This window comes from Pezoporus occidentalis, unplaced genomic scaffold (genome assembly GCF_034315485.1).
Source record: "Pezoporus occidentalis ecotype Australia unplaced genomic scaffold, CSIRO_AGI_Poc_V1 ctg104, whole genome shotgun sequence".
Classification (NCBI taxonomy): domain Eukaryota; kingdom Metazoa; phylum Chordata; class Aves; order Psittaciformes; family Psittacidae; genus Pezoporus; species Pezoporus occidentalis.
In genome coordinates, this window is record NW_026912822.1 from 1,887,713 (window position 1) to 1,914,218 (window position 26,506).

The 26,506-nt window shown below is 38.6% G+C and overlaps 2 protein-coding genes across 10 annotated transcripts in view; one reads left to right on the plus strand and one right to left on the minus strand.

Annotated features, from left to right (window-relative positions):
- Positions 1-26,506, plus strand: part of HGD (homogentisate 1,2-dioxygenase) — a 339,522-nt gene that overhangs the window by 91,123 nt on the left and 221,893 nt on the right. The window lies entirely within an intron of this gene.
- Positions 1-26,506, minus strand: part of STXBP5L (syntaxin binding protein 5L) — a 190,148-nt gene that overhangs the window by 86,685 nt on the left and 76,957 nt on the right. For 8 of the 9 annotated variants that reach the window (XM_062618662.1, XM_062618680.1, XM_062618688.1 and 5 more), the window contains exons 5-6: positions 10,312-10,446; positions 1,491-1,554 (exon numbers count right to left, since the gene is read on the minus strand). In XM_062618662.1, coding sequence (XP_062474646.1) covers positions 1,491-1,554; positions 10,312-10,446 — 199 coding nt within the window. Of the gene's footprint in view, positions 1-1,490; positions 1,555-10,311; positions 10,447-15,137; positions 15,232-26,506 lie in introns of those variants that run through there. The other variant, XM_062618733.1, reaches the window with a different exon arrangement.

A 26,506-nucleotide genomic window follows, 5' to 3' on the forward strand; every position in this document is an offset into this window, starting at 1 on the left:
GCTCTATCACCTAAGAACAACTCTGCTATATTAAACAAAAGGTCTACCTATTGCAGTATCTTGTACCGAAATGGCCAAGAGCAAATAATGAAGAACAATACAGGAAGAAGGAAATTGCTTTTCATATTTTCACATATTCTTGCAGCCTAAGTAATTTTCTTACTACAAGAAAATGGAATTTACTTCTGTTGAAGTAAAAATATTTTAGGTTCCTCTTTGGCTGTGGTGTACAACATTCCTGTAAGAGATGTTCACTTACAAGACCATTTTTTTCTTTTAGTATCACATCCTTTCTACCTACACCCTGTACTTTAGGTAGGTCAGCAGCGATTTCTGTTGTAGTCAGCGAATAAGAGTTATGCCTCATCAATAAACCTTTCTTTTTATCAGGTATTTTGCCACAGATAGTTAAATAGCATTTCTTGACGGCTTCTGGTTTGAGGCTAAAACACTACACTTTATAGTGTTCAATTACTTTATTTGCTGTATTATAAATTGCATGATCTATTGGGATACTTCCAAAAAATCTTAGACATTCAATCTCACTTGTTGAAGGGTTAGCTGGCAAGTGCATTTTTTGTGCATAGGTCTCCTTACAATATGAATAAATCTAAGGATGGATAATGCAAATGAAATTCAGATGTAGTCATCAGTGTTCTTCTAGGTACCCATATTAATTTCAGTATAATATGCTTCATATCAGTATCAGAAATTCAAACTGCTGCTAGTGTCCAATAACTATTAGCTGTACATGGGGCACACTGTCAAATAGATACACCATTTTATAAGATGCAGTCCTGTATAAATGCACAGTAAAATGCAATTGGTGAATGCAATCAAAACCAATGAGATAGTTAAATGTCCCTTCCACACAAGCAAAATGCTCCAAAATCGAGTAACGACACATAAATCAAAAAGCTGTCATAAAAACTGCTATTCTGGCAACCAAGTTTCATTTTGAAAAAGCTACCATACAAACAAAGCCAACTCTGATTTTGCCTCCTGATGTTACCCATCACAACTCTGTATGTTTTGCTTCCACTTGTTGACAGCTCTTCCCTATTCTCAACTTACAGTAGCAAGTTCCAAATGTGGGTTACATTCGTTATTATTCTTGCATAAGAAAATACTTACTATCTTCTGAAAACTCACAACAACGCCTTCATAATAGCACGTTTATCCAAGTACTTAAGTCATGATATAGCTTTTAGTCAATTCTTACTTAAGCAAAGTCAAGTTTATTTAATCAGGAAAGATGTTGGTTGGCTATAGGTTTCGAAGAACAGTTGTCTGTATGTTGTCTGTATCACGCAATTTGACTCATTAAAATTGCACAAAGAGAATTTGTTTCTTAAAACCTGTAAAATAGTAAAAGTGACCTTGCAAATATAGAAAGCAAGCAGATGGCAAAATTACTGAGTACACAAGAAGAGTGAGCTATCAAGGCAAATAAAGCCTATGAAATGTTTTATACCATTGGTTGTACTCACTTTGCCTTCATCTCTTGGGCTGTCACTTAAATGTACAACTGGCCCAGGGTGAGTCTTTGTGGATCTGCAAGACAAAAATCAATTCAAATCTGTAAATGTTTTTTGTATGAAGAGCTAGATGCTTACCTTAATTCCTAGGTGTGTTACCAACATGTAACTCCAACAGTTCAAAAGTCATTCTAAGATTCCCAGCAGGGGAAGATACCTACCTGGAAGTTACTGGTATCTTTTCATGTGCTCTTCTATCTCCCATTTTGCCATTATAGGCAAAGATTCTTCTTTGCTGATTAATCCTTTCTTTTGTTTTTTGGGGTTTTGTTTGCTTGCTTGTTTGAAATCTCACTATTCCTCCTATTACAGTACTTCCTCCTTTCATTTCCAAGACTTTTCTGCCTTTCCTAGTCTCCACGCCTTCTCTTTCTGCCCTCCCTCCTCATTTGCTCAATGTCAAGGCTAATCTAGCAAGTATTTGCAAAGTCTTCACTGGATTCATTTCAAATACTGCTAACAAGACTCGCCAATTGTATAATGACAGGGCCATGAGTCTTTGTAAGCCTCTATAAAGATTACTTCTTGTTCTTGCTGTTCCATCTTTTTTTGTAACCTGTACCAACAATGAAGCATGCAACTTAGTACAGGGACTGTTGCTTAAGTCATTGATGTCCAGCACCTGAGAGTAAATGCAAATCAGAGGAAGCTGAATGGGCAGATGAAGATTTTTCAACTGTCATCTTTTCTGACCAAACCTTTAGGCCCTGGCAGTCATACAGAGCAAGAAGACAAGCACCAGTCCATAGAACTTCAGGCTATGTGAATTCTTGAACGGAACAGGACCTTTCTTCCAGCTAGGCTCTGGGGTCAGAGCAGAGTTGTTGAAGTTCAGCTTAGGATCTAGACTTGCATGGTCTTGGTTCACCAAAGGTCACCAGGAAAAAAAATATGGCAGAGACTGACAGTACCCATAAAGCTAAGAATTTATCTGGAAGCCAAACCTAAAATCACCTGGGCTCTGAGCTTTAAAGCAATTTGCAAGAGAATTAAAGAAGCAAACCAAAACAAGGTTCTCCAGACAAATTGCTCTAAGGTTTTCCTTAGATTAATAACATCCCTCTCTCTTTGGCTCAAATACTACACTTAGCAAAACTGGCCTCTCTTCTACCAGGTCAGACTTCAAATCAAGATTGAGAGTGCTATGCAAAAATTTGAAGGGAACTCAAACATTAAAATACTGTAGAGTAATCCATATCCTTATAGATTCATCCTTCCTTAACCAGTATGTTCCAGCAGTCTTGAAAGCACGCACACTTTCCTCTGGCCTCCATTTTTTGCCTCTAGAATGTTTTAAATATTTCAACTATTGGATTATGCACTAAAACTAGGCCAAAGCAGAGTAGTAAAGACTTGTCTGATATTTATCCCTCAGCTAAAGACAGTGAAAAATTACTCCAGACATCCTTTGACCTTCCAAACTATGTCTATTCCAGGCCAAAGGTATAGAGAACTTCAGGGCACCTAAAGACCAAACAACCCCATCCTTTCACTTGTATTTTACCATTATTGCTAGCTGAATACACAAAGATAGCCACAGTGTGGCAAACCCTTTTCCTCGGTGAACCTTCTCCGCAAGATGGTCCCGTGCCACCATCTTCAGCTTTGGCAGATCCTGTTTCCACAGATACCTGCAGTATGTTACTTTTCCACATGAGATTTCCGTGAGCAAGGTTTCTGCAAGAGCATTTTGCAACATATCACAGCACAGAAGTGAGATGAGCAGGAAAGCAGCAGCCAGCCAATTTATACAGTAATATTCTATACACACAGTCTTTAATGGTGCCAGCAGCAGCTACCCATTTGGCTTGAGACTTGGCACTCAACCCTTTTTGCAGAGATGCAGTTAGCAGGAGATCTGGCTGTCATTCCTATCCAAGACAGCTGACCAGTTGGGGCTGAGCTTCTGTTTATGAGTAACCTGTACTGGAATAAAAAAGTCATTTCCACACCACCAGACTTTGGAGCAGGCCGGGTAGGCAGACAATGAGGGGTAAACAAGGGGTAAGATGAGGACATTTGCAAACAAGACTTGCACATCTGTCCTCAAGAGAGTGACATCTTGGGACATTCTATTCTGCTTTGAAGTTTGCTTCTGACATAGGTTCACCTACCTGGACTGGTCAGAGTATGTTGATGGAAAGAACTAGGTCTGTTTGGGGTACGTGCTGCTTGTGGCATGAGAGGCAAAGTAGGAAAGATAAGAATAAGAGAGGAAAACAAAACCAGGAAGAGAAGAGGCAGCATAATAAATGTTACTGTTTAGCCAGATGAGAACCGCTGACAGATGACAGAAAAGGGAGCAGAGCCACATAAACAGCAGGCATGACTAAGCTGGCAACAGCCACAGCGGTGGAAAGAGCACACACACAGGCTGACAAGGCAGTTTGGGCAGTTATCCCAGCCCATTAAACTATCCGGTATGCAGGCTGGGTTGCTTGACCTTACCAGTATTAGTACTTCACCAGGAATATTGGCAAAACTGGGGCAAATGAAGGGAGAAGGGGAAAGCACATACGGTCTTTCTAAGGTAAAGGCTGATCCTACCCAGCCTGCCCTTTGTACCTACCAATTTTAAAAGTCAAGAACAATTCCGATAAATCTGTGCAATCAGTTTTCTTCTTAAGATACATACGTCATTGCTTACCAAAGAATGTGTCCATTTATCTTTGGGTAGCATCCAACTCTCACATGAACTGCAGTCACTATACATTACATTAAACTTTAGGCTAAACATATTTTCATTATCACAAAACTAGTTGTTCCCAGTAGGCAGCTGGGTGAGGGTCTTGCAATCAGCTAGGGTCTACCTGCCACAAATACCTTGATTGCTTAACAGCTGACAGCTTTTATTATATACAGGTGAAAGGAAACAGAGTCTATTAAGTTTGGCAGACATAACACTAATTCTGTCGGGAAATGAGAAAGGATCTTCTTCAAACAGCTGTATATCCTGGAAGTCATTTCAGATGTGTCATTGCAGATAAGATCACCTACAGAGTTTCTGGGGTGATGACAACAGATGTTCCTGAAGCTTTTTGGACTTGTAGAGCCTACTTCCTGGCAGTTGTCCTGCACTGCCTTTACAGGGCTCCAAGAAATATTGGGTTTTAGACATACAAAATAAAGTATCTGCATCAAAACTAACTCCTTTTTGGACTAAACAACAAGGAATATTCATGAGTGGCAGCACAAAGCTTTTGGTTTGGTTTAGGACAGAACATCCCCCATCTTGGAAGAGATGTCTGGGAGAGGATATACTGATACAAAATAATACCAGTTCAGAAGGAGCAGGGGAGAAAACTCTGTGTGAAAGGGTTGTAAGTTTCTCCATCCTCCATGGTCTTTTGCTTGTTGCTCTCAACCTGCCCTATGGCTGGATCCAGGAGAGACATGACAAATCTCCAGCAATACATCTATCTTGCTTCTCCTGAAAAGATGCTATCTCTTTCCTAGTGCAGGGCTGTCTAGGAACCCAAAGCTAATTCTTTGGCACAGTAAGGCCAGGAATTGTCTGTCAAAGGCAAATCAGTGCCTTACTTCTTGCATCTCCTTATCTCCTCAAGGAAAGTATGTATAAACCAGAAGGAAGACCAGTATTTTTTTGGATCCCTAGAGAAGTGTTGCTTGCAAAAAGCGTGCCAGGCATTACACTTTACAGTCAATTTCTCCTAAGGGTAGACACCATGACTGCACTAGAAGTAGGATTAAATGAAGCAATTTAGTTAACTATATTATATTGATAATATTAGTTTACTCTAATGAAACTCTATCAGAGCTACTGATACAGTAATTACTACTTTCATACAGAAAATTATACTGCATGTGGAAATGTCTACAAGCAAAAACATTTTGCCTCATGTAGTTTTAGCCTGTATAAACTGTTCTGTTTCCCCTTATTACTATTACAGTAGAATAGTCCAGGAGAATGGAAAGTTATATGCTGGCATTTTGGAACAGCCTACAAAGAAAGAAGAACACAGCTGAATTACATTAAAAGCAAAAGCAGAGATCCAGTAGCTCCTGGAAAGGATGAAGAGGTGCTGGGAAACCAACCACACTTGAAGCTATCATGAATAAAACACACTACTGTTGATGGCAGACACTTGCATACAGGCATTCCTTCAAGCTGTGTAAAAACTAGCTAGACCCTATCCCTCGAGAAAGGGAAAAATAAGGCATAAGTGAAACAGCTGAGCAGAGAATTCTTTACTTTTAAATCCTAGCTGAGGTACAGCTCAGAATGAGAAAACAGAAGCTCTGAAGAGACATGAAAAGGATAAGACACAAAGCCAAGTCTAAACAAAGCAGAAATGATAAAAAAATGAAAGTCAAGTCAAAAGAATACCAGCAATGATTCAGAGTAAAAAATTCCTGAAGCAGAAGCTACCTTAAACTGAGCAAGAAGAAAGTATGAGCTAATGATACACAAGACTGCAAAATTTCATAGCTTTCACTGACCTTTAAGCCCACAAAACCAGACTGAAACACTGAAAAATGGAACCAAAGGTTCCCATGGTAGCTATACAGAACTAGAAGTTTGTTGTGAAATTAGGGATACTTGAAGCTGTTTTGAACTTCGTCAGAAGTTATTCCTGACAGCAGCAGGTATTCATTCATTTGGTGCGTGCTCGTTTCTGGGAGATGAGAGAGCTGGTTTGCTGTAATCCTCGACTCCTACTCAGAAGAACAGGACTGAGAAGAAGAAACCATTCACAGTAACACAGCAGCCTTCAAAACACTTGCAAGGATAGAAAAAATTATGTAATTATTTTATTCTAAAACCAGAAAACTCAAAAAGAAGTTTTCAGCAATGTTAGAATTTGGACCCCAGAAAATGTGGTAAAAAACATATATGGTGGATTCCTCCCCCAGTCTGGGAATGTTTTATGCACTCTAAGAAACAGAGTGACTTAAATAAGACCTTCAAACATCAAGACAATCTTAAAGCAGGTAAAAGTAATTTAAGACAAAATGGAATCAAATCAAGAGAAAACATCTTCCTTTTGAAAAAAGTACCCTGCCCAGTTCCAGAAGCACTGTAATGATTTCTGAGCAGAATGAAAACCTGGTGGTAGAAAGCAGCAGGAGGTAGGAGAGAGGGGAAAGAAACCAAACCCCAAAACCATCTATCTTAGTCACTGTTACAGAGTTGACTGAATGTGACAGTGCTGAGAAAAGCATGTGCATAAGCTGATACTTTTGCAGTGCCAGTAGTCAGACATCTTCCACAATTCTGCTTTCCATAAAGGTGCAGTGCACCAGAGATTTTAAGACTTTCTTTTCATTGGCATAATTACAGAGAAATTCAAATGAGTAAGTTAGATACATCATGCATACGCTGTAGATCAAAACTGGGAACTGGAGTAAGTAAGAATAAGTACAATCTCAAGATGCAACTTCTAGAATGTCTAGAAGGATGCCTTGCAACTTGCACTTGCTTTATACCTGCAAGTATTTCCAGTTAGGTTCACACACAGAGAGGGTAGCAGTTGCTTCTAACTGCTACTTCTCCGTGTACTGCTTTCCCTCACTGCTGTGGAACTGCTGGCTCTGATACACATCCAGGAAATGGGGATGGGCAAGGAAAGAGCTAAGAAAGGAAAGACCCAGTTATGGTGCTATCATAACTGAGTTCCAATTTTCCCAATTCTTTGATATTCCAAATCCCATACATTTTGTCAAGGTTCAAGTATTCATTCATTATTTAGTGGGGTGTTCAAACACTGGAATCTGCATGCTTGCAAAGAGGGCTTACAATGCATATTTCACATTTTTGGAGTTCCACAGACTCATATCAAGATCTTCCTTTACTTCCCAACACCAGATGACCTTCCAAAATGTACGATCCTGCAGGCTGAGAAAATTAATCTCACTGTAGTTGGAATAAATGGAGACATGCTGGTCCTACTGACCATTTTACTCCTCCAGACCTGTTTCCAAACATTTGTAAGGGAAAGAGAGAAACTGTTTGCTTATTAGAGAGTAGAAACCCAAACCATATCATGAGCCCAAACATGGCTGGCAAAAGACTAGCTTTGCTACATGACAGAGAAATGACAAGTGAAAAGGTTTGGAGTTATTCTTCATTCTTAGCTGACGAGATGCTTCAGTGTGGTCTGAGGTAGTGATGATGCACGAGGTGGCAGAAGCGGCTGCAACAAGGATTGCCAGACAAAATGTTTTTAAAACTCCTCATGTTCTAATGTTTTCTGTCAGCTATGGACAAGGCCAGGTCCACTGAAACTTAAGAGAGTGCACATGATTTATAAGGAACACGGGTCCTTTATAACACAGGTATTCTGACCTCTTCAGGTTACCTTGGCCATAGCATTTTAGCAATGTATCTGGAAACCCTCTTCAACCATGTTTTACTCACAAAATGAGCTGTAATCTGCCTTTACAGTGACTTCAATGGGGTAATATCCAGGTTAACATTCCAAAGTCAAAACATTCTAGGTTTTTTTTTTTAAATGAACCAGTTCAATCTCCTATTGGTTGTTACTGTAAAGCCTTGAAATCTTAGTGACAACTGAGTTAAATTCAAGTTATGACAATTCATGGCGCTTTCGTTAGAAGTAGGGGTGAGTCAGTGAAGAAAATGAGGAGGAATTCTGAAAGAAAGTCAAGTTGTTTTGGCAGACTTAGTCTGCAGTTTTGCAAACTGGATGAGAATTGCACTAAAAAGGGAAGAGCTTCTTTGTGCAGATGACACACAAACCTGACACACTCAAAAATCTACCTCTATATCCTCCATCTAAACTGAGGACTTCAATACAGCAGCAGAGCAGTCACTTTTACTGTTCTTTCCTTGCCAGTAAGTTTGACACAAATATGCTTGGACAAAAGGCAAACTCTCTCCTTCCAAGCTTGATAGAGAATAGTAACATCTTCAAACTAATCCCATACTCTGAAATGATATAAACTATCTCAGAATGAAAAACAATGTTATGAGCACTATTACCACTGTTCATGCTAAGCTGAAGGTATTCCATACAAACATGAAGTTTTACATACATACGTTTTCCTATTTTCTTTCATCTTTTAAAGTATCTAACATTAACAAGCCCTCTGAACTCATAAAGCCCTGAACAATCTGGTCTCACAGCTGATCTTACTGCGAGCAGGTTGTAAGTAAGCAGCCCTTCTTTCCCATGTACTTTTCATTGAAGAGAGGCACCGTTCTGTTCTCATTAAAAGGTTGTTGTGGCCATTAAAATAAAAACTTATCCAAAAGAATTTTGAAAGAAGTAGGAAGTAGGAAGTGAAACTTGGTGGAAGGCTTCTACATTATAAAAAAGTTGCAGGTTTATTTCCATGCACAATAAAAATACCTTAATGTCTGGAGGAAAGAAAATTCCAAGTGCACACAAAATGTTCTCAAAGCTTCAAAGGCATTATCTACTCAATACAGTATATAACCATTTTAAAATACAGGAATCAAAAAAACTCTTAAGATGTCAACATCACCAAAACAGAGTGAGAAAGAGAAAGCAATTGAGCTAACTCTCACCTGAAGAGCTCAAAGTGAATGTATTTATTCTGCTTTGCATTAAACCACATTTTCCACCAGTAATTTTTCAGCCAAAACTCCCAAGCAAAGACTTACAAAGGCAGCACAAACAAACATTCCAAAATCAAGAACTGGATAAAAGATTCCCTAGCAGACTGGGTCCTGATTACCATTTGAAACTTTGGTTTTATCTCTTTTGAAGATGGAAGTTGGTTCTTATGACTGTACCTATGAAGTCTGGTGGGGGCAGAGAGGAGGAAAGAAAACGAGGCATGAGTTTTGTCAACCTGGGGGACACAGTGATTAGTGAAAGTCAGTCATAATAGTGGGGGGGGTAAGGGGAGAATTTTGGAGAAAAGAAGCTCCTATCAATGTGATGTCTGCTTGGGGCAGAGAATTAGATCCACCACTGGAGGCCTGTAATCCTATTTGTAGATACTGTCCTCTTGGTTCACTGAGCTTGGTGAATTTCAGTTTACTACCAGAGCTCGCGGGTACCTCACAACATGAAGAAGATGTCTCAGAAACTATATGAAATACTACAGGTTTGCCCACAGCAGTTCCTCTTGCTGGAACTTCACAGAGGAAACAGCCCAGAAAGAATGTTTTCTTTCTGCCGAGGCTTTTAACTTGCAAGAAGTGGAGATTTATCCAGCTCAGATTTTTATAGGTCTCCCTCCTTCATACCCATGGCACAGGCACCTGGGCTAGCCTGTCAGAGAAGTGTCATTTAACAGACACTTCCCTATCACTTCATCAGGTTTTGATGAGCCTGATTTAACTTTGAAATTAGTCCTGTGTTGAGCAGGAGGCTTGGCCTAGAGACCTCCAGTTCAGTTTCACCTAAATGATTCTATGTTTCATTGAAGAAAAGTTCTCCATAGAGTCTTAGGGGCAAATATACTCCATTATCCTCTTTATAGGATGTTTGGAGGAGATGGTGATCCAACTACCCTTATAAAAATAGCAAAATCTGAATTGATGAGATTAATGGGTATCTGTATTTCAAGGAACTTTATAGTTAAACAGATTGCCAAATAACTTTTTCTTTTCTATAATATATAATTATGCGGTCTCTGTCACAAACCTGAATTCCCAATGTCCTGGAACAAAACAGTTAATACTGCATGCGCATCGTTAAAATAAAAGGTTCTCAAAGGATTTGTTAATATTTGTAAAAAGAAATTATTCTTAAAAAGCAGATCTTAAGACAGCTGTGAAAATGACTAAGGACACAAATGCAAAACAGTCAGCACTTACAGTTCTATTGCCTTGTTCCACATGATAACATATCCAGAAAGAATGAAGGACTCGATATTTACAATGTGTGTATTTCCCCTCTCTGTTCCAACATAAAGCCATTTACTCTGGAAAGGTAGATGGCAGTAAGTAATCCTGGAAGGGAGAAACAAAAGAAGTGACAGAATATTGTATTAACAGTATTTTTTATCACTTCTTTAGATGAAATAATTGTTCTAGTCTATAACCTGAGAAAAGCCTGCCCAGCAGATGCAGTGCTCTGAAAATTGCGCAGGTTTTGGAGGTCATCTCCAGAAAAAAATAGAACAGAACATGAAACAAAACAGGGTCAATCCTGCCTGCCTATATAAAGGGCAGGAAAAAAAAGCTCTATGCCTTGAGAACTGAAGTAAGTCATGTTACCTCCAAGAGCACGTAAATTGTACTATGATGGTATCCAACACTCAAGTTAGGCTTTCTTATTTCCTTTTTTAGAAGAAGCAGTTTTTGCAGTTCAACAAACAGAAGTTAATGGACATCAGCAGGATGAACGTTTTGTACATCAGAAGTGTAACACCATCATTCACACAAGAAAACGTTCAATTTATTTGCTATCTGAGAGAGCAGAGCACAAGATAACGGCATTATCAAGCGCAGTTAAGTATTTTATCACAGACACGCCGAAACCTAGACTCATATCATCTTACAGGTGATGAACCAGTGCTATATTAGCTCAGAAAGATATGACATTTTCTCATTATAAGACATAAAAGTTTTCACAGATGATAAATGAGTAGGTTCAGGTTTGATATTCTAGTTATTATATAGATATTACGCACATTCACGCAGGTACTTTGCTTGGTATGCCGTACGTTATGATATTTATCATTCAGTTCCCCAAGCAGTCTATTTCTAGCTTTTCTATACAAAACTCGTTTATCCTCAACACCTTCCTCCCCCACAAATGCACAAACATTATTTAAGAACACAGATATTTCAACTTTTTATTCTCATGGTACAGTGATCTTTCTGAACTAATGAGAAAGGAGTGAGAAGGGTGCTGGCTGTCTTCCAGTGATGTGGCTCTCTCAGTCATATAAAGTCCTCTGAGTAGAACATCTGTCACCCTTTGAATTAAAGGGTTCACTATGTATATACATTTCACATACTTTCTGTAACTGTTCCCTGGAAGGTACTCTCAACAAACAGTAAGATTCCAAACAGATTTTACACAGGATTTGGATAGTTCTGCAGTTTTCCAAGTATCTAATCATGTGTCAGAACATCTTTAATTAATTCAGGTGAGAAATTATTACTTTTGCCATATGTATCACACAGTTGAAATGTACAGACCTCACATCCTCATTTATGGGAAAACTATTACTGACTCATGACTCCAGAATATGGCTTTACCCTTCACAGAAAACTTGTTCTGTTGATTAAAGTGAGACTTACGTATCATATAGGCTTTGTTCTATGTCTCTATACAGTGTTATGTTTTATCATTAGTTGTCTAAATTTGGCAGTAATTCCAGTGCTCTTAGTGGAAAGAGAACCAAGTTCTATTAAGAGAATTGCTCTGACGACGGTACAGCTTAGTACGAATAAATGAAATGCCTTCAACAGCAACTTAGTACTTACATTGTGGGTGCAGTCAGATCGACAAATGACTGACAGGGAGAACTTCAGAATGTATAGGCTACCTACATATTCCTTGCTGGAGTTAAAGCTGTTAGCTTTATTCTTCCCAGATGCTAAGAACAATTTGCCCTTCGTAGCTTTGTAGTTTTACAAATGTGAAGCCAATTTTCACATCTTTCCTCATCCTTCTCATTAAACAACTCGACTTCTTTTACTTTCTCTCCAGACACACCATTCGCTACACGTCTGCTTAGTTTGATATTTAGTCCAAATATATTTTCTTTCTTGTATATCTGTATTTGCTTTGCTTCTTTTTTTGTCTTGCACTCCAAAGCAAATGCATACTCTGTTAGGTCCCAGCCCATGCAAAAAACTTTCCTGCTCCCTCAGATAAATCCTCTTAGCTACTTCACACTGATGCTCATTCAGCACTCGTTTGCAGCAAACTGTTAAGTTACAGGAAGAGAAGATATTCATGACTTTGGAAGTGTTGAAAATGTACCTGTCGAGTGACTGACAAACAACTTATGAGTTACAAAGTGAACCCTAGTTGACTAAAATGCTGCTATTCCAAATTCCTGCAGTTATGTCATCAGACATAAGCAGGTTCAAGTGCACCCAGAACCATATTCATTTTAGTCCTCTGATAAATCCATTCACAAGCCAGTATGTTGTACTGTGGAAAACTTGGTCTCCAAACTGCAAGACTGAATCCAACTCAAAATCACCTCAGACCCCATATGAGGCTGCTTTGGTCTGCTTGTTTCCCTTTTATAAATCTGCTTGGAGGCTATGATCTCTAGCATGTACTGCAACAGCAACCATCAGACTAAATGGAAGTCTCATCTCCCAGCTCCTGCGCGTCCCCCTTTTGTCTGCTTTAGGCTGAAAATTTCAAGAACATAGTATTTCAAGAGCAAGGTCCTACACTAAGAGCAAAAGTACTAACTACTGCCCATCAGTTACTAGACTTATTTTCCTACTGGCCTCTCTGGAATCCCAGGCACCAGTAGGTAGTTAAGTCTGGATATATAGTCTGAAGAACCAGAAGAGAATTAGGCATTGCTAAAGAATGAAGAAAATGATCACAAATTTTCCTGTTTTCTTGAGCTCAGCTGCTTCCTCTTAAGTAATTTCATTTTGTTCTGAAAGATTCATGGGACAGCCATGAATATGCAGGAAGTGTTCTGCATATTCCTTCTCCCACAATTAAAACTACCCTATGAGTCTTCATTGTTTACCCAAACTGTTATGAGATATTATCAAATACCATCTTTTGCAATATTTGAGCTTATAATGCTATTCCCTTAAAGACAATACAGTTCTGTAACAAGGATTGCTAAGCATTTTAACATATGCTGTTAGGCTTCACCAAATCCATATGATTTTCCGGTTCTCAGAAAACTACGTATTGCTCTCTAGTAGTTTTCTTTTACATTACATAAATTAAATGCAAACTGCTTTATGTATTATTGACTCTTCACTTTTACAGAAAATATTAACTTGACTTTGAGGTTTGAAAGCTTTGAAGCAAGACTCAGATTTTTAATGAACATATTCCATTTCAGTAAGTACTGAAACTGCATTAGGATTTTTTCCAGAAAAAACAATGAGCTCTCATACTGTAGTTTTCACGGTGGATGAAAGGTATCCTTCTATTAGTCATCTATACCACAAGCCAATTAGGATGTACTTTGATACCTTCACGAAATCCAGTCAATTAGCCAGAAAGAAAGGCTATTTTTCTCTTTAAGAAGATAGGGGTTGTGGTGATTTATGCCACTATGAAGGGCTTCTGCCAAAATTTAATCAGATTGTCAATCTGATTGAGATAACATGGACCCCAACTAATGGAGACCTGAGAATTTGCTTAGCATTAAGCACTTAACAGAAAGCCAGCCAGAAATGTGGATATTACACATTTTTATCAGCAAACCACAATATGAATGCCATTGATCATTATAAGAAACAGTAAAAAACATGGACTGAGACCAAAACAGGTGTTCCTACGCTGCCAAAACAGTCTGGAATATTGTATCAATTTTCCAATGTATTCAAAGCACAAAACTGCATATAAAATTTAATGTAAAATAAGCAATAGTTGACAAACAAAACATCTAAATCTGATTTTTTTTTAAGCAAAGACTCTTTAGCAGAAATCCTGAAAACACTTCTGAATTTATGTAAGCAATAAGAAAGAAAACAGAATAACTTAAAGAGGTTTTGTCAAAAGGAACATATTCTGACCAGCAGCTCTTGAAAAGGTACATTTCTCAGAAAACCACAGCACTCTACAGTCTCACAGCTCTGACCAGAAAACCTCACTGCATACGAGTAGAATACTGCAATGTTATAATAACTGAGACTGCTGCATTCACTGAAACATTAGTAAAGTGGCCTGAAAACATCTTTATTACCCTAAGCTTGTTGCTCTAAGAAAAAGATGAGATAATGTTGAGAACTCTTCCTTCTGCTCTTGCTTTTTTTTTAATTCTTTTTCTGTTTTTAGTATGAAGAATTTCCCTGGAACACTATTCCTGGTGGGGAGTGGAGAGAGCTGCAAAAGCAGGGAGAAGAAACTGTATTTTTGTCCAAATGATGGACAGTTTTTCCAATGTAATTATTTAACTGCTCATTCCTTGATATAAAAACTGCAAATAAATTTATACTATGCTTTTTCCCTTTGTACAGATAACCTTCAGTAAGGACAGCAGTATGTATAGTCCTTCTGTCCAGCATTGACTGGCAAAAGGGTTCTGTTTCTTTAAGTCCCTAAAAAAAATCCCATCAGTTTGAACTCCACTCATAATCCTACCTGGACAAACTGCACCATCCACATGCTCAGAAAAGATGGGAATCTCACAAATTCACAGACGAGGAAGACAAAACATGAAGGAGGGTGAACTTGGAACATGAGTAGCTGACAGAAAGCAAACTCAGCTGCAAGGCACACTAGCTGTAGTCCTGGCTCAGCTGCCTTCTCTCAGTGAGCACTAAGTTACGGGCACTGTCTTACACCCAAGTTACAATGCATTGTCCCAGCATGGATGAGCTCACCTGCTGAGAAAGTTAATCACCTTCTTAAGAAGGTTATGTATACCAAAAGCCTACCCTTTCATTAGAGTGATTACAGCTCCCTCCCAGCTTAAGGAAACTCCAGCATCTTCTGATGCTTGCAGTACTCTCCACTAATTTATGTTACTTACCTCAGCTGGTCATCACCACAAGCTGTTTTCTTGGCACTGCCACTTGATAGACTGACCATCCTCCTGGTACTAGCCAATGACTAGCTGATGTTCTGTTCAAAGCAGGTCTTTATAGAGAGGAATCTGTGGCCTGTGTAGCCCTCAACAAAAATTCACCACAGAGAAAAAACACTAGATAAGCCCTTCCCTTCCCTTCCTTCTTGACTTCTGCAGGATTTATTATCCCCAGCAATGAAAACTACAGCTGCCAAGGGTGCCTCCTAACTCTGTATACAGTCCCCTTCTCCCTCCAGGAGCAAGCACACATTATTTCCACACAACTTATTTATCCCTTGCTAGTCCCTTAACCTTTTGGTATTTTTAAACAAAATTACTATGAAAAGTCCTTACTGACAAAGAAGACCAGACTCATTGAATGCCCCTCCTTCTCCAGTGGTTGAAGGCAGACTGGCCTATCTGAGGGGGCTTCTGGCTCCTGAATTCTCAGAAAGGGTCAGGTTGCTTTTCTGTCCATTAACAAACAAATGTTACAGCTGAGATTATTGCTTTGAGCCATGAAATGCACACAAGAAGATTTAGACAGATACTCAAGCAAAATAATTTGTAGCTGACCTCAAGTGCCTATACAGAAGCAGAGGGTAAAGCTACAGACAATGAAGAAAAGGAGCTGTCTCCAGTAGATCAAGCAAACATGTAAATTACAAGCTATTTGGCTTTTGGAGGTATTTACTCTTCTTCCTGGACTATGTACAAATTTGGAGCTCATCAGCTCTCTAGGACATGTAAAAGACACGTGCAACAGCAGCAATCCATGCAGTCTGACATCCATATCATGTGATGTTTTTGCAGCAGTTGGTTGTACAGTTCCTCAGACAGACATGAGCTGGGTTTGTGCATAGTAATGATAACAGTGTTTCCCCCCAGAATGGCCTGTTTGAGTGACTATATACCAGGAAGTCCTAGGAAGGCAGAAATCCAAGATGAACTCCATTATTAGGACTTCCAGTGTTAAAGTTTTAGTTTAATTTACTTGAAGTGTATGTGCAGTCTCTAGGGCTGACATCAGAATACAGAAGTATTTTAAATTATTAACTGGCAGGACTGAGAGTCATAGAATCATAGAATAGTTAAGGTTGGAAAGGAATTTAAGATCATCCAGTTCCAACTCCCCTGCCATGGGCAGCGACACCTCACACGAAACCATGTCACCCAAGGCTCTGTCCAACCTGGCCTTGAACACCATAGAAAAAATGAAGTATATAGCAGTTCAGTACACCTGGGCAGCTTTTCCTTTCAGGGTCTTGGTGATACTCTATCACCACATGAAGTCTTTTCCTATTCAAATGAGTTTCTCCACATACCACACTAGATCATTAAAACATTTATAGTAGCCACTCACACAGATCCCAGCAGATGGTGAATGAACTAAGCATGCCTTTGAGACTGATTCTTGTGGTCCACCTGGTTTTTAATAGTGCTATTTAGTTTCAATTTACATTAAGAAAACCCTTCTGTTTAACATCTATTTTTTGCTAGCATCATCAGTCATGATGACAGCATAACAAAAGCGTTGGATTATTAAAGCCCATTGTTATTTAGGGGTATCTGAACACAAGAATAAATTATGTTTTCAAAATACTGCATGATTATTTCCATATCTGTTTTTTTTCCAGTTGGGCATTATACAGACTGCTCAAATATTCTTAGTTGTGTTAAGAATATAGTGCATACACTGCAATTAAAGTTTATGACAGACATGGGTAGGTGAAGAATATCTAATGAAGAGTGTAATAATTAGAACTTAGTTCTATTTTTCCATCAAATTAGTCAGGAGCTGAATGTGACTGCTCTGTTTATAACTACTCAGTGAATCATATTTAACAATAAATTCTAGTTTATAAATGAAAGTCACAAACTATTTACAATTAAACACTGTGAAACAAGTCATCATTTAGCTCATATGCTGCTGTGCCTATTTCCTGGCTGAACTTCAACACTTGCAAACAGAAGGACCACTTGAATACATTACTTAAGCTTAGTCCTCTTAAAGTAGTCTGTAGAGATCAGTGATGTAAAGAAAGAGACAGTAAATGAATTAGGCAATTCAATACATGTTCCTTATGAAGGAACATGAATGAACTACCGGGTCAAATCTGTGGCAGCAGTTACTTTCTAGTGTTACCCATCTGCTTGCAATGTCCCCTTCAAGTCTGGTATCTCACATTCAGTTTATGTAACTGGTTCATAGAACAGTTTTATTTGTCTTTATATTGCTTTAGCTACAAGTATTTATTACAGTCATTATTTGCACCAACAGTGGTAATTGTGATACAGTAAATATACATTTGGTGCTCCTCTGTTTTGCTTTACACAGTCCATCGGTTTCCTGCAAATTAATCACTGCTTGAACTAGAACAATTTACTAAGATACCTGTCTTGATTTCAATAACATCAATAATGGAAGATTCCTTCCAAATGCTGAGGTACAACAAATCCAGATTCCATCTCTAAACTATAATGTCAATATAAATACATCCAAAGCAAAGTATTCCTCTAGCTGTTTCTGAGCGGGCTGTATATAATGAACAGACACACACGCCTCCCCAGTTCTATAAATTGTACTTGCAAAAAATGGTAAGAAAATATTTTGACTTTCTAGGTTTGTTTTAGGCAAATAGGCTTGAATAGTGCTGCTTGATACTTTATGCAGCTATTGTGTTGTGACAAAGCAAAAAGGCTTATGCAGTCATTCTCATGCAAACTTCTTAGGCATGTCACCTGGCTGGTGGCACACTGCTGTTTTCAAAGTGCTTAAGACATACATACACTTTCATGTTGCCCCTTACCTGAAATATTATACAGAAAAAATCTACAAGAATAAGAAAGAGAAATATAAGATGCAGAAAAAAGTGGTCAAATGTTAAGAAATGCACATCTCAAGATATTTTGTGTCTAACTGGGTTTCTTCTTTTTTCTTTGGATTTACTGGCACATTCTGAAACATTCTGATTTTTAGAAACTGGGTTTGATTCTTAATCCTTGAAGTGTTAAAAACTAAACTATAGAGTGCAAGCGAAGCAATATCAATAGTACACTCAGCTCCTCATTTTCCTTCTTTCCTATTAAAACAATCAAGAGTAAAATGAGGCTGTTCTTCTGTTTCTTCAAGACCTAGAAGTTCCCGTGCAAAACTTCTGGACAGGTGAAGTAACCCTATAAGCCTAAAGTTAGGTCTATTCTTGATTTGTGACCTTACTGTTTTGGATGAATTTGCAATTACAAGTGTAGTTAATATTTTACAACGTTCCATAAATATTTGGCTTAAGATACAAACGCTTATCTTAGCTACACAAAACGCTACTGTTGCAACTATGGGAGCATTTATAACAGGTGTTAACATAATTTACAAACAGTTAACTGAAACTTAATAAATCAGGAAAAAGGATGGTTTTGTATTAGATGTGTTACATTTCATTAGATTAGTAAACCCAGAGAACTCCCTTGAATAAAGACTGAACTTATGTATTTAACTTATTAAAACCTTATGAGGTCATCATGAGCATTCACAAGGACAGTCAAAGTATACAGCATGCAACAGGTCCCTGGTGTTTAACAGTTTTATCTCTTACAGCTAACCTTACAACTCCACGGAAGATCATCCAGGCCTGCTCAACATGCCATAACAAATACAGCTACACTATAACTTCCTATCATACAAGATTCAGGCATCTAAATTCACACCTTCTGTGACTCAATGGCTATCTGCTTTGGCAGCAGCACTGCATCATGTTACCTGGCATTACTGGAGCCCCAGAACAACTTCAGAGTCACTCTTGAAATCCCAGTGTGCCAGGGGATGACAACGTTTGCAGCCTGCACTACTAATAATTTGTTTAATCTTCAGGATGACAGAAAATTACCTTCCTTCCTCTTAGATGAATACAAAGCAAAGAGACACCCACTTTTGTCAACTCTTTCTTATGGTTTTGACTGTAAACACATAGGGACATCTTACATGTGGGAGCAGGATCATTGACAATGACAGTGGCATATTCTCCCTGGCTAGATCTTTAGTATCTTAGTATCATAGAATCATAGAATCGTTAGGGTTGGAAAGGACCTCAAGATCATCCAGTTCCAACCCCCTGCCATGGGCAGGGACACCTCACACTAAACCATGTCACCCAAGGTGACCAAAGGTACACAATGGTAGTCCAGTGGATTGAACAGATTTAACATGCAGACTTGGATCCAAGAAAAAAAAAGGCAGGAAAATAAAATGCAGTCTTGCTTCCTTAAACAGTAAAAGATGCTGGAAGAAACCAGAATACATTTCATTGGCTTCATTCTGGCGTCAATTCAAGGTCACTATACAACAACAAGAAGAATAGAAGTTTGACAGAATCAGTAAAGCGAGCAAATTAATGAAACAGGGTTGGCAAATAGACTCTTGCTTTCACTTCTAGGGGAAAGACAATGTACATGATTTTTCTCTTGTTTACTGGGTTGTGAAATCACCATTTCTTATTTGTAGTACTTCATTTGTTCTCCATTAAGTTCTATGAAGGTTAAATAAAAATGGAGTTGTAATACCAAGCATAGTGACAGTGATGGGCAATACAGACCACAACAAGAGCCACTGAGTTCTTTAGTAACAAAAGAAAGCCAAAAACCAAAGGATGGAAGAGGGAGATGACGTTCTCAAAAGAGAAAGTTTTTGATCCTTTTCTTTCATTGATTTTGTGGCAGCTGCATTAAAAACTAAACCAAACCAAACCAAAAAACCACCTAAAGGTGGATTTTCTCACATCCTGAAGCTATAAATCAAAAATGCAGGTTTTGCTTCCCAATCCCATAGTTTCAAAAAAGTAAACTGGGACTTAGCTCAAAGATGAAAGCCTGAAATTTGCCTTCTGCTAAGCAGCTTGACTTTACAGACCTGTTAGAAAAGCAAACCAAATATACGGTACCATTTCATTCCCTGCTTGCTGCAACACACATAAATCTGTGTTTGTCATGCATTCTTACTGTAATAACATGATTTTATAGAAATATAAACTATTTTATAATACATAATACTTTATAATATAAAATAGTTTAAACCTTATTTTATATCGGTACTGATCAAGTTCTTTTGAACGACTCTCTACAATCAGGGTAAGACTGAAATACTGAAATGCATTTTTTCATGTGTCTAGTTTTTCTATGTATATACACTTGTTACCAGCTTCCATCAATTAAAATCATGTAGACTTATTGGAGACCAGCTGTTCTCATTTGTTATGCTTCAGCAGACAGGGACTCTGTGATTAATGGTCCTTGTTTTGCTGCAATCTGTAGTCTCTCTTCTCTTCCTGCTCATGTACTGTTTAATGAGATAATCTCAACACTGACATTACTAGCTCTATTTCTGATTTACCGGAATAATGCCCAGAGTTTTATTGTGACAGAAGGAAAAGTATCCTACATCATTGCATTGGATTCTGCTTGAAGCTGACATGTGCCATAGGCAGGAAAGGGGTGGTGTGGTTTAAATGACTTAGTGCAACAGAATGGGTGCCTGTTCTTCACTGCTTTAATATATGATTGGAAATCTAATGTAACAAAGAGCGAAGAATAGATCTCAACTGGACTACAAAAAATGTCTCCAAACTCAGATTTCAAAGCTTCAAAAAATAAACCCACTGATTTCCTGTAACTAACTTGCAAGCTGAAAATTCCAACTGATAAGTTAGTCTGTTTACACTGTCTGAACCTGTTTCCATTTTAAAAGACATCTTTTTGCTTGCTATTGTCTACTATGGCTATGTATGAGATGAAGTTCTTGATGCATTTTTGTATCACAGTACTGGACTTCTCATTTGCTATGACTAAGGCCGCTAAACACGGCTGTTCAATGTATGGCTGTGTGGATGCATACATTTTAAAGTTTGCTATCTAAACCTGGATTTAGAGCAATCTGGCAACACAGCTGCTATGTGAAAACATGTTACCTTGTGTTTTCTCAAAAAAAGCATGAAGCTACTGACAAACATGCTTTATTTTCTACAAAGCATTAGAAACAACAAGCACACTGCTCAGCACATGATCTCACGTTTTCCAGTCTACTGCTAAGAGCTGATTAAGTTACTCAGGCAGGCAATCAGAGGTGGCCAGATGACATAAAAATTAAATCAATCAGAGGATGTTTTTCTTCCCTATTGAACTAAAAACAAAACAAATTTCTTTCGCAAAATGGATTTTTGAAGAGATACCTGTTTTCTCATAGAAATAATAGGAGGAGCTACACTACAGCCAGGGCGACAACAGGGGGAGAAGCAAACTGGGAAAGTGGGTTTGCCAGGTCAGAGGGCCCTCAACTCCTTGTACTGTTGTTAAGCCCTCAGGTTAAATGTGCTAGTTACACGTTTTCTCCAGTAGTTCTATGGGTCATGATGATTTCATGTGTGTGTGTGTCTATGAACATGTACACACATGCACACACACATATATGTGCGCTGACATACATGCATATACATAAAGCAAATTCATGAAGTTATTTCATTAGCTGCTATAAGTAAATTTCACTTTTTAAACATTTTAACTGCTGTATTTCTAGTCGCATTTGGCCTACCACTAGCTAGAACAAGTGTTTCGGTGCTTTAGAGTTGAGGGAGTTCTTGTTTAAAATCCTTCACCTGATCACTTTGCACAGCCTCAGATCAAATCTCAGACTCTTTTATGTACTTGCCAAAATATTTTATGTAAAAAGTTTCAAATAAAGTCAAATTAATAGCTCAGGGATGGGCTGGGGGGAGTAGAGGCTATCCAGTACAGTTTTAGCAATAGGGGAAAGTAGAAGTGATGGGTTGTGAGTAATCTTTCAGGTTTTTTGGTCCTTGTGCTATTAAATACAGCTGTTATATCTAAGAATATAACAATGGCTCATAGCATATAAGCCATTTTCTGTTAACGGGCTTTTAATGCACTGCTATGAGGAAAACATGAATTGATTTGCTATTTATTGATAACCATGAAAACAGAAAAACACTTGCCAAATTATTCATAATACTTTGTAATGTCTTAAGTCCTGTACACATGCTTTTTAAATGAAGGTATGTATGTAACCTATGTAACATGGCAACTGTATTTGGGCTTTTGAGACTTTTCTGAGTAGTTACCAAAAATAAAATTACCATCTACTGTGCCATTGTTATTATTGCATATTTGAAAGGCTCATTATGGAAATAGAACCTTTATGTACAGAGCTGTGTAAAAATAGGCCTTAAATATGTTAAACAGCTCCATTTGCCTTCAGAAAAGTCATTTTGCAAACAGATATAAAAGCAGATACTGTGGCATAATGCATTTTAGGACATTTTTAATGGAAATGAAACTATAAATAATAATACTGGCAGAATCCTGGTGGACTAAAAATTACTTTGGAGAACAGCTGTGAAAGTCACCATTAAAAAGAGATTGGAGAGTCTTAACTTCAAGGCTGGACCTGGATATAAACAGAGATCTTCTTAATATTCTAGAATGAAAAATATGACCAGAAGTTCTGTCATTAAAAGCGAGCTTATTGCATCATGTACAGATTAGAAAAGAAGGATTGTTCCCAGCTGAAGGGTCTCAATATTCCTGGAAATGGCAACCAACTGATTTCTCTTCTAAGCAGTCAATGGATCAATAAAAGGTGACATCTACCCTGGGGTAATTTAATCATAGAGAAACCAACCTACTTTTAAACCAGCCAGCTTAAGTTCTTGCAGCACTTTTTCTGCAGTGGCACCAACCCAGATTGCATTACAATTACCCAAGAAGGTAAGCATAAAAAAATTAAACCCAAGAGAAATAAAGTTAAGCCATGTTGTCATCTCTGAGGTTGTGACCATAATATTATCACTACTTGCTCAAATATACTTAAACCCACACACTATCCAAGGTTTTGAGTTTCAAAAGGACACATTTTGAAAAGTTATAGTAAAATTGGGAAGCTAGGTCTACCAAAGGTAGGCTATTCCAGAATATTCCCTTGGTAGGATATCTAGCGTATGTCAACATTAAATACAGCATTTATAAAAAACGCTGCTATAAAACTCTATTTTTAATGTCTATTTTCCACCTGATTTTACTGGAAAAGGAAATATTTTTCTGCATATTTGAGGGATTCACAATTATTAGGTTTACAGCTGATCTTGTCATTTCCTTTACGATCTTGGTACTAAGACTAAGGGAACATTTTAGGGACACACTATGACAAAGGAAGGATAATCTGCCCAAGTAGAGTGGAAGAAATATAATGGAATTTAAAATGCAAAGGGCAAGGCCTCAAACTTCCGAGAGTAAGAACTTCTACTTGGAATTCATGATACAGAAGTGATGGAAAAAGATACTTCCAATTTCACTTGTCTTGCTTTGCTTCCGCTCTTACAGGCTTGCACTGAAAAGCAGCACTCCCTGCCAGCTAGATATACATCAGTGAAGAAATGTAATGGGTGTATTAGTCAATCTCAGCAAGACCACAAGCAGTGATAAGATGAAACCATGTAAAAGTAAGGTGTTATTATGGTAAGCATCAGTAAACATATTCCTGCAGAGATTAAAAAAGAAAATGGTAATAATGGCGACCTCCACAGCACAGATGGGACCAGATATAGAACATGTTCCTTGTCTAATCATGAGGTCAGAGAGTACTGATGTGTGAAGAAAGGCCAAAGAAAAGGGAATGAAGACACAAATTTAGAAAGCAAAACATGTAATCTTGATTTTCGTAGTGAAAATAATAAAAAAAAGAAGGAAAGAAAAAAGCAGGTTGTGAATGGATATGAATGAGCTGTTTAACTGCAAAGGAGAGACAAGATATTTAAAATGCATGACAATGCAGATACCAGGATATCATCGTAAGTGGGAATAACAGAGCCACAAAGATAAATCTAGTCTTGAATCTGGAAGGTTTCTTGCCATCAGAAGGATGAAATTAGCATGGAGCAATTTTCCCTAACAGGAGGAGTAGACTTAAGCTTGAATAGTTATTTAATAGTGTCACGATGCTGGCTGGGAGACCACTGTGTGTGGAGTTAGGGATCCACCCAGCAGCTAACCGGAGTAGGCACAAGCCTGTGTGGTACTGTGCTGCATATACTTTGTGGCATTCAGGCTGGGCTGTGCTGCACATACCCCTTGGGCGCAGGATAAATGCATCAGTTTGCTGCAACAGAGAAGCCTGCAGGCAGTTCCCGCTTGGTGACTGCACCACCTGCATGGCCTTCCCTTTCTCTAACAGTGCAGAAAGAAGTTCCAGTGTGAATGGCTTTTCTGCTCTGCTTGGTAGTAGAAATAATGAATACAGTTGTTTTCTTATTAAAAGATCCTGTAATAACCTGAATGACTGAAATAGGGTAAGCCGAACTATGGATGGGGTCTGCACAACCTCCTGACTGGAGGCCTGTTTGATGGAGCACAACTCAGGATTCCCAGCATCTACAGGAATGTAAGCCTATATATTATCCTCTTGGTTTTTATAGTGCTTGCTTTAATAAACAGCATTTTGAACAATAACTTACAGAGACCAAGGGCCTTTCTCACTGGCATCATAAGGGACCAGTATCTCTTGATGCAAAACATATTCTGCTTCTTCATTATACAAAGGGAGGTATATGAGTTGTCCAGTCTGCAACTGCAGGGAACTACAACAAGGAGGTCCCTTCAGCTCCACTCCAAACAAGGCCCTCTTATTTAAGATCCATTAAAAAGAAAACCTTAGGCATCATGTGAGTTTTCATTCTCCTTTAGTGGAATTGCATAATCTCAGGAATCCATCATATCAAACCTGCTGATTCTTGCCATCAACAAGCTAATCTTAGCTTTTAATTTTGCTCTTTGTTGAGTGTTTAGCTGATGTGTGTTGAAGAACAAAACCCAAAAAAGCTTGTGCTGGGCTTCCTTTTATGTCCAAGATGTTCATCATTTCAACTAGGTTGCATACAACCTTACCAGGAAGAGCTTATGGCCCTCATCAATCCTACATGTCATATGTCCAATGAAATTTTCTATAACATGATGTAAGACCTAAAAAAAGAATATAATGTAATTTTTTAGATATGATTTTGTTTTTATAACAGAGAAGTCAGGTGTGTGGTAACGACATGAACGTGATTTGGGTCAGTCTCACTGGACAAACTTTTCATCCAGTCTTTGGTCTTTCTGAAGTGACATTTGACAAAGCTCACTTTCCTGCCCTGCAGTGCTAAGGCACAGCCCTATAGAGCAGACATGCTCTTTGTGAGCTTCAGGAATCTTTCCAAGCTCAATAATTGCACACAAACAACATTAACCGGTATCGTGGTTTAATCCCTGCTGGCAGCTAAGCATCACACAGCCACTTGCTCCCTGCCCCTGACAGCATGGGGGAGAGAATCAGAAGGGTAAACATAAGAAAACTCCTGGGCTGAGATAAAGGCAGTTTAACAGGTAAAGCAAAAGGCATGCACATAAGCAAAGCCAACCAAGGAATTCATTCACTGCTTCCCATGGGCAGGCAGGTGTTCAGCCATCTCCAGGACAGCAGGGCTCCAGCACACGGACCAATTTCTTGGGAAGACAAATACCATCATCCCAAATGTCCCCTGTCCCGTCCCCCCCTTTTCCTTATTCTTCCCCCAGCTTTATATGCTGAGCACAACACCGTGTGGTTTGTAATATCACTTTGGTCAGTTGGGATCAGCTGTCCCTGCTGTGTCCCCCTCCCAACTCCTTGTGCACCCCCAGCCATTTGTTGGTGGGGTGGGGTGAGAGGCAGAGGTGGCCTTGGCTCTGTGTAAGCACTGCTCAGTAGTTACTAAAACACTGCTGTTTTATCAACATTGTTAACAGCACAAATCCAAAACACAGCCCCAGCCTAGCCACTATGAAGAAAACTAACTCCATGCCAACAGAACCCACCAAACAGTTACTGAAATGCCTAAGCATCATACTTCCAAAAGTGACAAGTGCTGATGCAAGACCATGCCACGCATATTTAATATGTATTTATGCATTTCAGGTCCGTGCTGTCTTCACACTTCACTACACACTTCATAAGGCAATAAAAAATTAATACATCTGCACAAGCAAGTTCTGTGAGAACTTCCTCAAGATGTGGAAGCGAATGTCAAACAGCAGCATGGCTTCTTTTGCTTTCCTCAGGTTTTGCCATTATAAATCCAAGAAAGTTTAAATCCTTTCCATAAGCTGTGGCAGGATTGCATGGTGAAATACTGCTTCATATTTGAATTCTGTGGTTCTTTGGAATAGATAAATGCTGCACCACACCATGTAATCAGATTGTTTTGCGGCTGTGCAACTGCACTGAACCTAATAACTACTTTCACGCTTGATGACAGATC